Source organism: Rattus norvegicus, chromosome 2, assembly GCF_021556685.1.
Source record: "Rattus norvegicus strain SHRSP/BbbUtx chromosome 2, alternate assembly SHRSP_T2T, whole genome shotgun sequence".
Lineage (NCBI taxonomy): Eukaryota > Metazoa > Chordata > Mammalia > Rodentia > Muridae > Rattus > Rattus norvegicus.
This window is the reverse complement of record NC_141535.1, coordinates 27,927,943-27,943,825: the sequence shown is the minus strand read 5'-3', so window position 1 is coordinate 27,943,825 and position 15,883 is coordinate 27,927,943. Positions and strand designations below refer to the sequence as shown.

At 40.3% G+C, this 15,883-nt stretch overlaps 1 protein-coding gene across 3 annotated transcripts in view; it reads right to left on the bottom strand.

Moving 5' to 3' along the window:
- The window catches only part of Wdr41 (WD repeat domain 41), a 52,665-nt gene that overhangs the window by 15,161 nt on the left and 21,621 nt on the right, over nucleotides 1-15,883 (bottom strand). For 2 of the 3 annotated variants that reach the window (XM_087625755.1, NM_001395597.2), the window contains 4 exon segments: nucleotides 13,642-13,690; nucleotides 8,110-8,241; nucleotides 5,377-5,439; nucleotides 1,943-2,054 (listed from right to left, as the gene is read on the bottom strand). In XM_087625755.1, the coding sequence (XP_087481881.1) occupies nucleotides 1,943-2,054; nucleotides 5,377-5,439; nucleotides 8,110-8,241; nucleotides 13,642-13,690 (356 nt within the window). 3 annotated transcript variants of the gene reach the window in all.

Sequence of the window (15,883 nt, the reverse complement as noted above, 5' to 3'; positions counted from 1 at the left end):
GCTAATGTCTCCTCCTCATGGGCGTAAGGGTTTTGTCTCCCCATGGAAGAGATGGAGGAAATGTGAGAGAACACAAGGGAAGGGTGTGGAAGGCGCAGACAACTGGCTTGGCATGGCTCGCTCACAGCCCAGGCTGACCTCAAACTTAGGAAAATCTTCCTTCTTCAAGATGAATTTTAAGTGCAGAAAATGTTCACTAGGGGGCCAGTCAGATGGCTACCAAGCCTGGGAAGCTGAGGATCCACGTCATGGAAGATGAGGATTCTCACTAGTTGTCCTCTGACCTTCATACATGTGTCATAGTGTACGCATGCACACACATGTATACACACAATACACATATACATATACACATACACAATAAACAGATATATGTATATAAAAATACACAGAACGGTAGAATGTTAAGTGATCGTGTTCTGTTCTCCCACACTTGGGTATTGGCAAACACTGAAAGTACTCAAGGGTTAGCATGTATTATATTTGCATCCGTGTTCACTGTGACACTATTAAAATAGGGAGGTGATGGACTCAGCCTGCATGTTCATCAAATGGATGACTGGATAAAGATGGTGTGATATGCACATGCACATACATACACACGGTGATAACGTGATATGTACAGACATGCACACACACACAGTGATAACGTGATATGTACAGACATGCACACACACACAGTGATGACGTGATATGTACAGACATGCACACACACAGAGTGATAACATGATATGTACAGACATGCACACACACAGAGTGATAACGTGATATGTACAGACATGCACACACACACAGTGATAACGTGATATGTACAGACATGCACACACACAGAGTGATAACGTGATATGTACAGACATGCACACACACACAGTGATAACGTGATATGTACAGACATGCACACACACACAGTGATGACGTGATATGTACAGACATGCACACACACACAGTGATAACGTGATATGTACAGACATGCACACACACACAGTGATAACGTGATATGTACAGACATGCACACACAGAGTGATAACGTGATATGTACAGACATGCACACACACACAGTGATAATGTGATATGTACAGACATGCACACACACACAGTGATAACGTGATATGTACAGACATGCACACACACACAGTGATGACGTGATATGTACAGACATGCACACACACAGTGATGACGTGATATGTACAGACATGCACACATACACAGTGATAATGTGATATGTACAGACATGCACACACACACAGTGATAACGTGATATGTACAGACATGCACACACACACAGTGATAACGTGATATGTACAGACATGCACACACACAGAGTGATAACGTGATATGTACAGACATGCACACACACACAGTGATAACGTGATATGTACAGACATGCACACACACACAGTGATGACGTGATATGTACAGACATGCACACACACAGTGATAACGTGATATGTACAGATATGCACATGAACACACAGTGGTAATGTAATATGCACAGACATGCACACACAGTGATACGCATATCCACACAATGGCATATTATCAGGCATAAAGAGCAAAATCCTATCATTTTCAAGAAAAGAGACTAAACTGAAGATTGCCATCAAACGTGAAATAAGCCAGATGTGAGAAGTCAGTGCTCTCTCCCGTTTGTGGAGCAAGGGTGACCTTTGTGGGGAGGAAATGAGGGTGGCAGGACCAGTGTCTACCATCCAAACTCACTGCATCCATGTAGGAAAACATCACACTGAAACCCAATCCCTGACATAAATGTGAGTGTGAACACTCACTAAATTGTTTGTCGTGTAAAAACACTAATCAAATATGGCTACCTTAACAAAAAGGCAACCCCACAGGGACCTTTATACTGCGATTATCTCTTTAGAGAGCCAACTGTGTCTTTTCCAGTCTCTCGGCAGTGTCCCATACGCACCCTGGTTCTTACCTGTGTCAGAAAGGTGGCTGGTCTTACACAGCAGGTCTAATTTTCGGCTCCACACACCCAGGTCACTTCCGCCTGAGAGCCAGACGTCCAGCCTCTGAAGGACAGCCAAGCACTACAAGGCCATTTGAAGTGGGTCACTGGTCTAGAACGGCCAGTGCTGCCCCGGTGTAATTCATATCCCCAAGCTCTCGGAAGTCCTCCCATTGGATAAGCAGTTTGTTTTTCCTCTTGCTGACTACGGGCTCTTTAAGTGATCACCATCTCACAGAATATGGAGAAGAAGCTGGGACTTCTCTGCTCGCTTAGATCACTGCTCCAAGGAGACACTAAAGCTGTCTTAATTATGCTTCTTTCCTTTTTATTAATAGTTCTTTGCACATTCTATATACATACTTGATAAATTATAGATATTTCCCCCAATTTTTGGATTGTATTTTCAATTTGTCAATAGTATTCTTTGAAGAACAAAAGCTTTCATTTAATCAGGCCAAATTTATCACATTTTACCAATTAAATTTATTCCTTTTTCTATAATTTGCCCCTTGTAAATTCACTGTATATGTGTTGAGATTTTATTTTTGGACCTTAAACTCTGTTCCACCAATCTGTTTCTACATCACTGTGCCGGTATCCCACTGTCTTGATGCAGTATAATTAAGCAAGTTTTTGACTCAGGAGTCGTCTCACATCTCTATGCTTTCTTTCCGGAACTGTTGAGGCTATTCTGAATCCTTACACTACACAGTTCCGGGTGAGTTTGCTCCTTTCTGAAATCCAGATTTAATTTTATGATAGATATTATATTCCATCTGTAGGCCATTTTGAGTAGTGTTTACATCTTAGTGTTATATCTAACCCATAGACATAGGATAGTTTTTCAGTTAACGGCTTTTTCTAGACTTTTTATTTGAATGAGCATTTTGCCTGCAAGCATGCATGCAGGCCATGCACATGCTTGGGACCCACGGAAGCCTTGGATTCCCTGGAACTGAAGATGCGAATGATTGCGGGTCAGCACGTGGGTGCCGGGAATTGAACCTGAGGCCTCTCCGAGAACACCAGGTGCTCTTGAGGGCTGAGCCAGCTCTCGCAGCCCCTAGTTCTTAAATTTACTTACTTATTCTTAAAATTCACTGAACGATGTTTTAAAGTATGTATAAATCCCCTACTTTAAAAAAGTATTTCTAAGTACTTTATTCCTTTGGATGTAACTGTGAATAGAATTTTCTCAATTTGATTTTAGAAAATTATAACTGACTTTTGAATTACCAATCATGTACCCCGAAACCTTGCTAAGCTAATTTATTAGACTTAAAAATTTTGTGTGGGTTTATGATTTTCTATATATAAGGTCATGTCATGCATAAATACAGAAAGTTTAGTTCTTCTTTTCATAAAAATTTATAAAGCCACCACTCGTTTCTGTTCTATTGTCTGACTGACTTTGCTGTCCGGATCCTTCAGTGCAAGCCAAACAGAGGCACGCAGAGAGCACAGAGTCCTGTTTCCTCCCTGACCCTAAGGACAATGGTCTGCTGCCTTCAATATTCGGTCACTGGATTTTCATTAAGTGGCCTTGCTGGGTCATCTATGAGTGTGAAGTATCTGCGTGGAGACAGTGCGCTGGGGTTGGTTAAACGCGTTCTCTGACTCTGCTGAAGCAGTCACATGGTTACTGTCCTGCACTCTTCCACTGGTCATTGGCTGTCTCTCAGATATTCTACTAAAGTCACATTCCTGGGACACACCTCCCTTGGTTGTGCTGTGTCATCCTTTACGTTGCTGGCTGTAGTTTGTTAATATTTTGTTGAAAATAATATACTGTCCTAAATACTTAGTGTGCTATTACTACATTTCCAACGTCTGCTTATTTTAGTCTTCTGAGACACCTTGAATGTGCACACACTGCATCTTAACTGTTTTCCTTTATACGACCCTAGAACGCTCCCATCGCCCACCCACTTATAAAAATTCATTTGTGTTCTACATTTCTCCACCTCTATTTCTCCCTGTCTCCTTCAGGGGGCTTCCTTGAAGGAGTTGGCACATATAGCCACTTTTGGGAGCCTTCCTAAGACCAAATGTCTTCTAAGAAAGTGTATCTGTTTGGCTCCAAACAAACAGAAAAAAAAAACAAAAAACAAAAAACAAAACGATTTGCTCTAAGTCCTTCCTAACTCCAGTCTTCATTTAAAAACTTGATTAAGTTGAAAAATAATTAAGAGTTACATGTCTGCATTGCTCTAAAAAGTAACCTAAGGAAGCTGAGTTGCTGAACTAATATGAGCAGATTTTATTTGTAAATGGTTTTTGTAAAACAAATACACGGGAGGAACAAGCAAATGCAAAATCCTCCTTTTAAAGTATTTTTACTACATAGGCACAAGACCCATTTTAATCCAGGTTCCTCTGACTTTTACAAGAAGAGACCCTCGGGTGAAACCCAGATGCATTATCTTGCTCTCCTCCGCTCTTCAACTCAAGTTTTCACTTGTAAACTTTTTTTTTAAGCTTTTCAGATAGGAAGAAGTATTTTTAAAGGAATGCATAAGTAGCATTTTTTTCAGGTCACATAAAATACAGTGATGTCCTCAGACCCCCACTGTTAAATTAGCTGTAAGGACGCAGCACACAGCACCTTCTTCCACAGGAACTTCAGAAACTTGGCACTGTAACGGCACAGAACCATGATGGAGGGAACCACCAGAGACTCTGCATAGGGAACCACAAGCCAGCCTGACCACCAGCACACAGTACAGAAAGGGACAGCAGCTGTCAGAGGCCAGCTGTCCTCAAGGCTATGGAGGAATTTTAACTGGTGCCTTTAGCTGGTGCCTTTCCCAGATGGGCTGGCACTGAAAACAGAGCCAACGCCCCCAGAACACACAGGGTCATTTCTCCTGGAGGAACCTCGGAAAGAAGACTTAGCTATGTTAGTTTCTTCCGGGTGTGGCAGCGTCCCTGCCAAAAAAGTCCCAATCAATATCTGCTTATAAAAAGATGAAATGAATGGCATCGACATTAAAATGTTTTGTTTTGGAAATAAGAAACCAACATGTCCTCGTGGCCTCAGAGAAGGCAGCAGGCAAGGGACACATGCAGGCCTATGTTTTGGTCAAAGCATAAAAAGGGAAGGTCCTGTCCCGGCTCAGTACGTGCTGTGTCCTCTTATCAGGGTCTGCTGCAAGGCCACCAGGCCCTCCCTTGTCATTTGTCTGGCAGCAACAACCAACCCCTATGGTCATTTCTGAGATGTTCTCACACTTCGATACTTAGGATCCCCAAAACCTTGTCTTAAAATCAAATGCCTGTAGGTGTGTGTGAAAACAATGATTTGTAAAACCTAAAGAAGTAATGTCATCTAATTTATTAAGCCATTTTAAGAAGAACAACAAACATATTACCATAGGAACCTGATTTGCTGAAGCTTTTACCTTGACAGTAGACTGGAAGCACGTGACCCTCTGGATTTGCCGGCCGGTGTCACAGTCCCAAACTTACAGTTAGGTTAAGAAATAATTTCCAAATAGAATTTTAAAACTGTATTGTGAAATAACATTTTGAATTAACAATGAAATAGCAAGGATAAACAATCAGGAAATCTTTAAGTAAGATCTAAGCCAGCTAGTGTTTACCCTGCCACAGATCTGTACTGTGAGTCATCGATTCTCGGGAGCAGATCTGCTAGCTACAATGTTACTGTGAGGCTATTTAAAGATGACCGCCAGAGTGAGTTCTCCTTACTCATCTTCATGGGCACTAACCACCAACTCTGCTTAAAGTGTGCTCTTAGGAACAGTTTACCACAATGTAGTAAATGTGTACTTACGTCATGATTTATACTAAGAACTACCACATCTCCCGACAGTTCCCCCGAGAGTTCTCCACAGTGTACATACATGATTATATGTACATGTTACGACAGTAACTGTGTGTCACTGTGACTCTGTCTGCCCTACAAACACTGAAAGGCTTCTTGCCACATGGTACGGGTTTTAGTTTGATTTAAGGGGCATGATGATCATTATAAACTTTTAACAGTTTCCTAAGGTACTATATTTCATATCATATACATGTAAATATATCATATACTTGGAAATGTAAGTAATAAATGTATGGCAAATACATTTTACATCATGTCTGATTAAAATTTAAAAAAATTTTAAAATTATTTTAAAATTTAAAAAATTTAAAATTAAAAAAAATTTAAAATTAGTTTCATAATTTATTAATCTCTTCTGATTATTTTTATTAACTGTATGTCAATCTTCAAATGCAGTTAATCATAAAAGGGAGATTCCTATGTATTCACATATCTGTGTCACACTAAACAATTAGTTTCTCACTGTTAGACAATGTTTTCTGGCCTTAAGCTTTCTAGTTCCAACACCACCTCGTGGTCTTTCCACTCGTGTTGTATCACCATTTGAAAGCTTAACTGACGTATTAAGCAACATGGGTTCTTAAGACCATTACTTGAAAAGAAGAAACCTACCATCAACATTTAACTTAAAAAGTTAATTAACAGTGAAGGTCTGCAGAGAGTTTGGAGTTCATATGGATAAAATAAATGTCAAAGTTCTCGGGTTGTTTTAAAGTAGTGGTGATTCAGCAACATGAATGGCCGTGTGTGCACCACTGTTTACTAGCAAGCGTGCCAGCAACTTGCCTCAGTGCTGTGGCAGCAATCTTAACAATTGTCTCTAATTTAACACAGCATCTTAGAAACTATATTATTTAAACAGATACTGTATTTTAAATTCTACTTCTGCAGAAATTAAAACAAAGAGAAAAAGACAAGAAAAAAGATGAGCTTGATTGCATAAAATAAAATTTTCCCTAAAAAAGCATCAGTACTAAGGTTACTGTCATGATTTGCATATGCTTGGCCCAGGTGTGGCACTGTTGAGAGGTGGGGCCCTGTTGGAGTAGGTGTGGCCCTGTGGGCGTGGTCTTAAGACCCTCACCCTGACTGCCTGGAAGCCAGTCTTCTCCTAGTGAGAACTCTCAGCTCTTTCTGCACCATACCTGCCTGGATGCTGCCATGTTCCTGTCTTGATGATAATAGACTGAACCTCTGAACCTGTAAGCCAGCCCCAATTAAATGTCTTTTTAGGAGTTGACTTGGTCATGGTGTCTGTTCACAGCAGTAAAACCCTAACTAAGATGGCTACTCCAGTGTGAATCTGACCAAATCCCACATCAGCACACAGAGGTTATCCTATTTAAATGCTTTCTTGAGCTTTCCTTACCTACAGACAAGTTATCTAAAGACTGTTTCAGCTGATGAATTCATTTCAAGTGGGACATAAGTCAGCACTGGTTCTAGCGAGGTCTACAAACCCATTCCTCCTCTGGGCTTATAATTTAACACAGCCCTCAAATAGACTTGCCATAGCTGACTGCAGAGCAACAGAAATTGCGGCCACCCACAGCACTTGGCCATGGACTCCACAATGCAGTCCTTATCATGATTCTGTCTTACATCCTCTCATCTACTTCATCAGCGGGCCACTGTATACAGCTTCAGGCTGCTGGACACTTCCACCCACTGGCCACACGCCTTGGGGGAGTCACTATCCATGTCCATCTCCCCTCGCACTAACAATGAGGAACTCCTTCTTCACAGGGCCATTTTAAAGATTAGGTAAGTCAACATACGTTAGACACAACAATCCCTAACACACAGGGCTTTACGGAGCACCATCATTTTGGAGGCCTTATCAATTCTAACCCAGAAGTGTGGGAAAGCAGAAGTAAGCTCACTTAAGGCTTCTGAAATACCACGTTTTAAAGGCTGAGCGGAGAACACTGCACTTCTGTGCAGATCTGCTCAGTAGCAGCCCATGTTCGCGGGGGAGGGGGCGGGTTAAGTGTCTTCTGCCATACATGAGGGGGAAATTGATTGTTTTCCAGTCTAACTCATCCCAATTTCCCTAATGAGATAACGTTGTAAGCTCACATATTTTCACCCTGTCTTTCGCACAGCTTGATGTAACAGACACTCTGGAAAGAAAGCTTCAGTCAAGGAGTCCACCACTACAAGCCCTGACCTGTTCCTGCCATCACCTAACACTTCAGGAAGCATCTCATAGAGACTTGGAAAAATCCCTCTGCCATCAGAGTGCAGAGACCCGCACAGCTGCTGGGTCCCGGGTTAAGGATATACCGACAGTCCGGTCAGCAGAGGCTGTCAAGAGAAGCTGACTGCTGGCCTCACAAGAGTCTAGGGGAAGGAACGTAATGACAGCCGTTATCTTCTGAGTATGTCCTCTGAGTTCCAGAAGTTTTTCTCCTGTCTGAAACACAAGCAGAAATGTCAACAAACTTACCCTTTCCAACTTGAAGAGTCTTGAGTAACATTAAGAATGGCTATGTAGAAAATAAATATATGCTGTTTAAAAATTATGTTTGGAATTTAAAAAGTTTTTTAAACAATCAAATGAATGTCATCTAAATAAGTATTAAAAACAGCTGTGAGTAATTTTGCCTATTTTCTAGTTAGTGTGCTGTTTTAGGATATTTTCATCGTCAATTTAAAGAAATACTCTCTCTTATGATTTGTAGGGATTGTATAAGTTCTGTGACAATAGCAGCAGAAATATATATATTTCAGACCTTCCCAAGTCTGCAGGATATCATGACTGTGTTTTAGTACAGCTGGCCTTTTTCATCTACCATTTTTAGAAGATGAATTCAACTGATTTCACTTTTTGTGTTTTTTTGGAAATATTAATATAGTCCAGGCTTGCCTCAAATTTACTTTGAAGCTAAGGCTAGCCTGGACCGCCTATCCACCTGATTTTGCATCTAGGGTTACAGGCATGTGCCATGATAACTGACCTGATTCAACCAATCTTAGACTAAAATTACAGTGTTTCTGAATATGTGTAGTGGTGTATATCTGTAATCAATATGCTGAAGCAGAAAGAACAAAGGTTCAGGGCCAACCTGAGACAAACTGTCTCAACCAACCAACCAGTCAACCAACCAACCAACCAACCAACCAATCAACTGACCAATCAACCAACCAGCCAGCCAGCCAACCAACCAACCAACCAATCAACCAAACAACCAGTCAACCAACCAACCAATCAACCAACCAGCCAACCAATCAACCAACCAGCCAGCCAACCAACCAACCAACCAATCAATCAACCAACCAACCAACCAACCAGCCAGCCAACCAACCAACCAACCAGCCAACCAACCAATCAACCAACCAACCAATCAACCAACCAACCAATCAACCAACCAACCAACCAATCAACCAACCAACCAACCAGCCAACCAATCAACCAATCAACCATCCATCCAACCAATCAACCAACCAATCAAAAGAGAATAAACTGTACTGAACGTGAAAAGCCTTTGTCACTATTCCCTGAGACATTTGCATTGTGTAAAGTATGACGTGTACTCTACAGATAACTTTAAGTACATGGGAGGATGTGCACAGAGGATATGCAAAAATTTCACATGCGCATCTGAGTACCCAGTGTGAGGTTGAGGAGGACCAGAGTTACCCATGGACAATTTGGTGTTAAAGGATGGGTGATCTAAGCAAGACCACAGGAAAATGAGGACTGAAGGTGAGATCAGATAACCAGGATGAAGGAGCAAAGAGGGGAAAATAAAAACAGAACAATCTGAGAAACAAAGACCACAATGAGCTTCCGATCTCCATCTGTACCCAGAGTTAAGGCTGTGTCTCAAAACCTGCCTGGAGAGAGCTGGGCTCCCTCCTAAGCCCACAGGTGAGACCCCACTTTCACTCCATTAACTGTCCAAAGAGAGACCTGGCAGGAGCGCACAGGGCACAGGAGCCTCAGAGCAGCCTGGGACAGGATCCTTCCAGTCTCCATCTGCACCCAGAGTTAAGACTGTCCCACAGCCCTCAGGACTCAAGGGCCTGCCCGGAGAGGGCTGGTCTCCCAGGAGTGCTCTCAGTCCTAAGATCACAGGCTCACAGGCCCACAGGAGGGACAAGTTCCGGTCAGAGACAGCAAGACCAACTAAGATCAGAGATAACCAGATGTCGAGAGGCAAGTACAAGACCCTAAGCAACAGAAACCAAGACTACTTGGCATCATCAGAACTCAGTTCTCCCACCACAACAAGTTCTGGATAAAATCACATCTCATGATGATGATAGAGGACTTTAAGAAGGACATAAATAACTCACTTAAAGAAATACAGGACAACACAGGTAAACAAGTAGAAGCCCTTAAAGAGGGAACACAAAAATCCCTTAAAGAGTTGCAGGAAAACACAACCAAACAGGTGAAGGAAATGAAAAAAAATCCAGGATCTAAAAATGGAAATAGAAACAATAAAGAAAGCACAAAGAGAGATAAGAAACCTAGAAGAAACCTCCAAGAAACCCTGGAGATAGAAAACCTAGGAAAGAGATCAGGAGTCAGAGGTGCAAACATCACCAACAGAATACAAGACATTGAAGAGAGAATCTCAGGGCAGAATGTACCATAGAAAACATCGACACAATAATCAAAGAAAATGCAAAAGGCTCCTAACCCAAACATCCAGGAAATCCAGGACACAATGAGAAGACCAAACCTAAGGATAATAGGTGTAGAAGAGAGGAAAGATTACCATCTTAAAGGGCCAGTAAATATCTTCAACAAAATTAAGGAAGAAAACTTCTCTAACCAAATAAAGAGATGCCCATGAACATAGAAGAAACCTCCAGAACTCCAAATAGATTGGACCAGAAAAGAAAATCATCCCCTAACATAATAGTCAAAATACCAAATTCACACAAAAAAAGAAAGAATATTAAAAGCAATAAGGGGAAAAGGTCAAGTAACATATAATGGCAGACCTATAAGAATAACACCAGACTTCTTAACAGAGACTATGAAATCTAGAAGATCCTGAGCAGATGTCATACAGACCCTAAAAGAACACAAATGCCAGCCAAACTCTCAACTACCATAGATGGAGAAACCAAGATATTCCATGACAAAACCAAATTAACACAATATCTTTCCACAAATCCAACCCTACAAAGGATAATAGATGGAAAACTCCACACAAGGAGAGAAATTATACATTAGAAAAAGTAAGAAATTAATCTTCTTTCAACAAACCCAAAAGAAGAGAGGCACACAAACATAATTCCACCTCTAACAACAAAAATAACAGGAAACAACAATCACTATTCCTTAATATCCCTCAACATCAATGGACTCAATTCCCCAATAAAAAGACAAAGACTAATAGACTGGATAGGTAAACGAGACCCAGCATTTTGCTGCATAATGGAATCGCACCTCAGTGACAAAGACAGACATTTCCTCAGAGTAAAAGGCTGAAAACATTTTCCAAGCAAATGGTCCCAAGAAACAAGCTGGAGTAGCCATTCTAATATCTAATAAAGTTGACTTTCAACCAAAAGTTATCAAAAAAGATACTTCATACTCATCAAAGGAAAAATCTACCAAGATAAACTCTGAATTCAGAACATCTGTGCTCCAAATGTAAGGACACCTACATCCATAAAGGAAACTTTACTAAAGCTTAAAACACACATTGCACCACACACGATAATAGTGGGAGACTTCAACACCCTACTCTCAACAATGGACAGATCATGGAAACAGAAACTAAACAGAGACAGAGTGAAACTAACAGAAGATATGAACCAAATGGATTTAACAGATATCTATAGAACATTTCATCCTAAAACAAAAGAATATACCTTCTTCTCAGCACCTCATGGTACCTTCTCCTTAACTGACCATATAATTGGTCACCAAACAGGCCTCAATAGATATAAGGAAATTAAAATAATCCCATGTATTCTATCAGATCACCAGGAATAAGGCTGGTCTTCAATAACAAAAAACCAACAGAAAGCCACATACATACACATGGAAGCTGAACAATGCTCTACTCAATGATAACCTGGTCAAGGAAGAAATAAAGAAAGAAATTAAAGACTTCTTAGAATCTAATGAAAGTGAAGGTTCAACATACTCAAACTTATGGGACACAATGAAAGCAGTGCTAAAAGGAAAACTCATAGCTCTGAGTGCCTCCAGAAAGAAACTGGAGAGAGCATACACTAACAGGCTGACAGCACACCTGAAAGCTCTAGAACAAAAAGAAGCAAATACACCCAAGAGGAGTACATGACAGGAAATAATCAAATTCAGAGCTCAAATCAACCAAGTAGAAACAAAAAGGACCATAGAAAGAATCAACAAAACTAGGAGCTGGTTCTTTGAGAAAATCAACAAGATAAATAAACCCATAGTCAGACTAACCAGTGGGCACAGAGACAATATCCACATTAAGAAAACCAGAAATGAAAAGGGAGACATAACACAGAAAGTGAGGAAATTTAAAAAACCATCAGATCCTACTACAAAAGCCTATACTCAACAGAACTGGAAAACCTGGATGAAATAGACAATTTTGTAGACAGATTCCAGGTACCAAAGTTAAATCAGGATCAGATAAACCATCTAAACAGTCCCATAACTCCTAAAGAAATAGAAGCAGTCATTAAAAGTCTCCCAACCAAAAAATGCCCAGGGCCAGATGGGTTTAGTGTAGAATTCTATCAGACCTCCAAAGAAGATCTAATACCAATACTCTTCAAACTATTTCATAAACTAGAAACAGAAGGAAAAAAACCCAATTATTTCTATGAAGCCACCTAAACTAGGTGTACCTAACTATGAAGTACCTAAACTATACAAAGACCCAACAAAGAAAGAGAACTACAGACCAATTTCCCTTATGAATATGGATGCAAAAATACTCAATAAAATTCTCGCAAACTGGATCCAAGAACACATCAAAATAATCATCCACCATGATCAAGTAGGCTTGGTTCAGGAATATAGAGATGGTTCAATGTATGGAAATTCATCAATGCAACCCACTATATAAACAAACTCAAAGAAAAAAAAATCTCACAAGATGTTTAAAAAAACCTTTGACAAAATACAACATCCATTCATATTAAAACTATTGAAGAGATCAGGAATTCAAGGTTCATAACTAAATATAATAAAAACAGTATACAGAAAACCAATAGCCAACATCAAACTAAATGGAGAGAAACGCAAAGCAATCCCACAAGGCTGCCCACTCTCTCCCTACCTATTCAATATAGTACTCGAAGTCCTAGCCAGAGCAATTAAACAACAAAAGAAGATTAAAGAGATATGAATTGGAAAGGAGGAAGTCAAGGTATCACTATTTTCAGATGATATGATAGTATAAATAACTAACCCTAAAAATTCTACCAGAGAGCTTCTACAGTTGATAAGCAATTTCAGCAAAGCGGCTGGATATAAAATTAACTCTAACAAGTCAGTAGCCTTCCTCTACTCAAAGGATAAACAGGCTGTGAAAGAAATTAGGGAAATGACACCCTTCACAATAGCCACAAGTAATACACTCACATACTCACACATACACAAACACACTCACACACACACATACACACTCACACACACACATGCTCACACTCACACCTGTACACACTTAAAATATTATGAAATACTAGTCCCTGTTGCAAACGAATACCTCTAACTAAGCCTTCCCATGTATTAACCAATCCCACATGATAATGATATTCCAACATACTGAATACCACACAGTAGTAGTGAGTTTTTAACCTTACAGCCATGTGCTCATACGACCCACATTTAATTGGTACATACCTGGGCATTCCACACAACTATAATTCCATCATCACCAGCAGATGCAAACCTGATTTGAGAAGAGGCCATGAAGATAAATCATTAGTGACATTTAAGTGGTAAGGTTTTTAAATGTAATATTATTTTAACAAAATTGTTGGAAAGATAGACATTAATATTTGATGCCTTATGTAACAGGAATGTAACAAGGCTATTATTAATATACTGACTATAATATATACGTTAAATATTGACGTGAATTTTAAGATCTATATTCATATTAATATACTTATATTGGTTTCAATATGCTAATCAAATATCAACATGTTGATATTATAGTTATATTACTCTTAATAGCAACTAACAATTAGTTGAATTATTCCCTGTTAGGCTCGGTGCTTTTTTTTAATCCAGCATACAAGTATTAGGTTGTACTATGGCATTTTCTTTTTTAATTTGTTTCTGTTGATCGTTCTCACCCCCAGCAGCCTCTCTAATTTTGTGTCACACATGTTCTGCCTGCCCCCCACTTTCTCCACACTCTTTTTTCCTTTTGTGGTCTCTTTCTGTCTTCATAGCCCACACTAATGCTCACACCCACACGGATTAAATGTTAAAGACTTGGGTCCACAGGAAAGAGCATACATAGCACCTGTCCTTCTGAGTCTCAGTCACAGTGCTTGCTCTATTTTCCAGATCTACCCATTTTCCTGGAAACTTTATAACTCCGTTTTTCTAACAGCTGAATCAAACTTCACTGTTCATATACAATATTCTCATTATCCATTTCTATGGCAATGAACATGTGCAATGGCTCCATTTCCCTGATGTTCTGAATAACTCATCAATAATCGCGGTTGGCCAAATCTCTGTGTGATAAGATCCAGAGTCTTTTGGGATGTAGGCTCTGTGGTAGTTTTAGTTTGTGGATAAACCTCACACTAATCCCATAATGTCTGCACTACCAGACTTTCTCAGCAGCAGTGAATATGAGTTCCTCTTTCCACACACCCTTGCAAGTATTTGTTTTTGCCTGCTTTTTCGATAATGTGCACTCTGAAATCTCGGCACAGAGTGTCTGTGTCCGTCTGGGAGATGCACATCCATGAATGCAGTTTTAAGCCTGTATATGTGTGTTTGTCTGTGTCAGTGTGATACATGCCCATGAATGTAGTTTTAAACATTTGTGTGCATGTGTGTGTGTGATGCTCATGAGTGTAGTTTTAAGCATTTGTGTACGTGTGTGTATTTGATGTCTGTGTGTGCACACATGCACACAGAGGCCTGGGAGGAGACATTAGGAGTGTTCTTAATTACAGACACACATGAGCCATGTCTGAATTTTCACACAACAGCAGGAGATTCGAACCCAAGTCCTCATGCTGGTGAGCAAGTAATCTTACCCATGAAGCCATCTCCCAGACTCTCAAAGCAGTTTAATTTGCATTTCCTTGATAGCTAAGGCTATGGAACGCCCATTGCCTTTTTTCAAGTTCTATGTGTGTATTTGTAATGTTTGTGAATGCTAAAGAAGCCAAAGGTTGGTGTCAGACATCTTCCATCACTGTCTGCCTTATCGTTTGAGACGAGGTGTTTAATAAAACCCAGAGCTCATTAACTGGCTGGCCTAACTGACCAGCAAGCCTTGAAGATCTGCTTGCCTCCACCCTCCTAGTGCCAGGGAGGATGCACTTGACTGAAGTGGAAATTTCTGGCTTCTCGGGGATGCAGTTGTGTCATATGTTTTTCTGGAAACTATCTTATGAGAGGATGTTTTTGCTGAAGCAGACATGTGGGAGGACGTTTTGCTAAGAGACATTTTCTAGAGGTGGCCTAGAAAATGGCATATGATATTTTGCTAGAGCAGATACATGAGAGAACACATGATGTTTTAAAAGGATATAAATACAGCCCAATGGACAGTGGATGATATTGGGTGGTATTGGTGTGCCTCGCCATTCTTGGCTGGTCATCCTTGGGCTTTGCTGACACTGACAATACTGGATGGCATTTGTTCACTGTGTCATTCTTTGTTGGTCATTATTTGTTGTGACTTCATAGAGAGAAACACACCAAAAAACTTCTTATATTATTCTGGAGGCCTCTTGCCACTTCTGCAAATTCAGGCACTAGTGGCTTCTTGTGGCTTCCATGGACTCAGACCGATTGGCAAAGCCTTGCGGTTTCTTCTGGATGACCTGCTATTGCTGATTCGTGAATGGTGTTTGCCAGTGGATCCATCTGCTGCTGCTGATTCAAATAA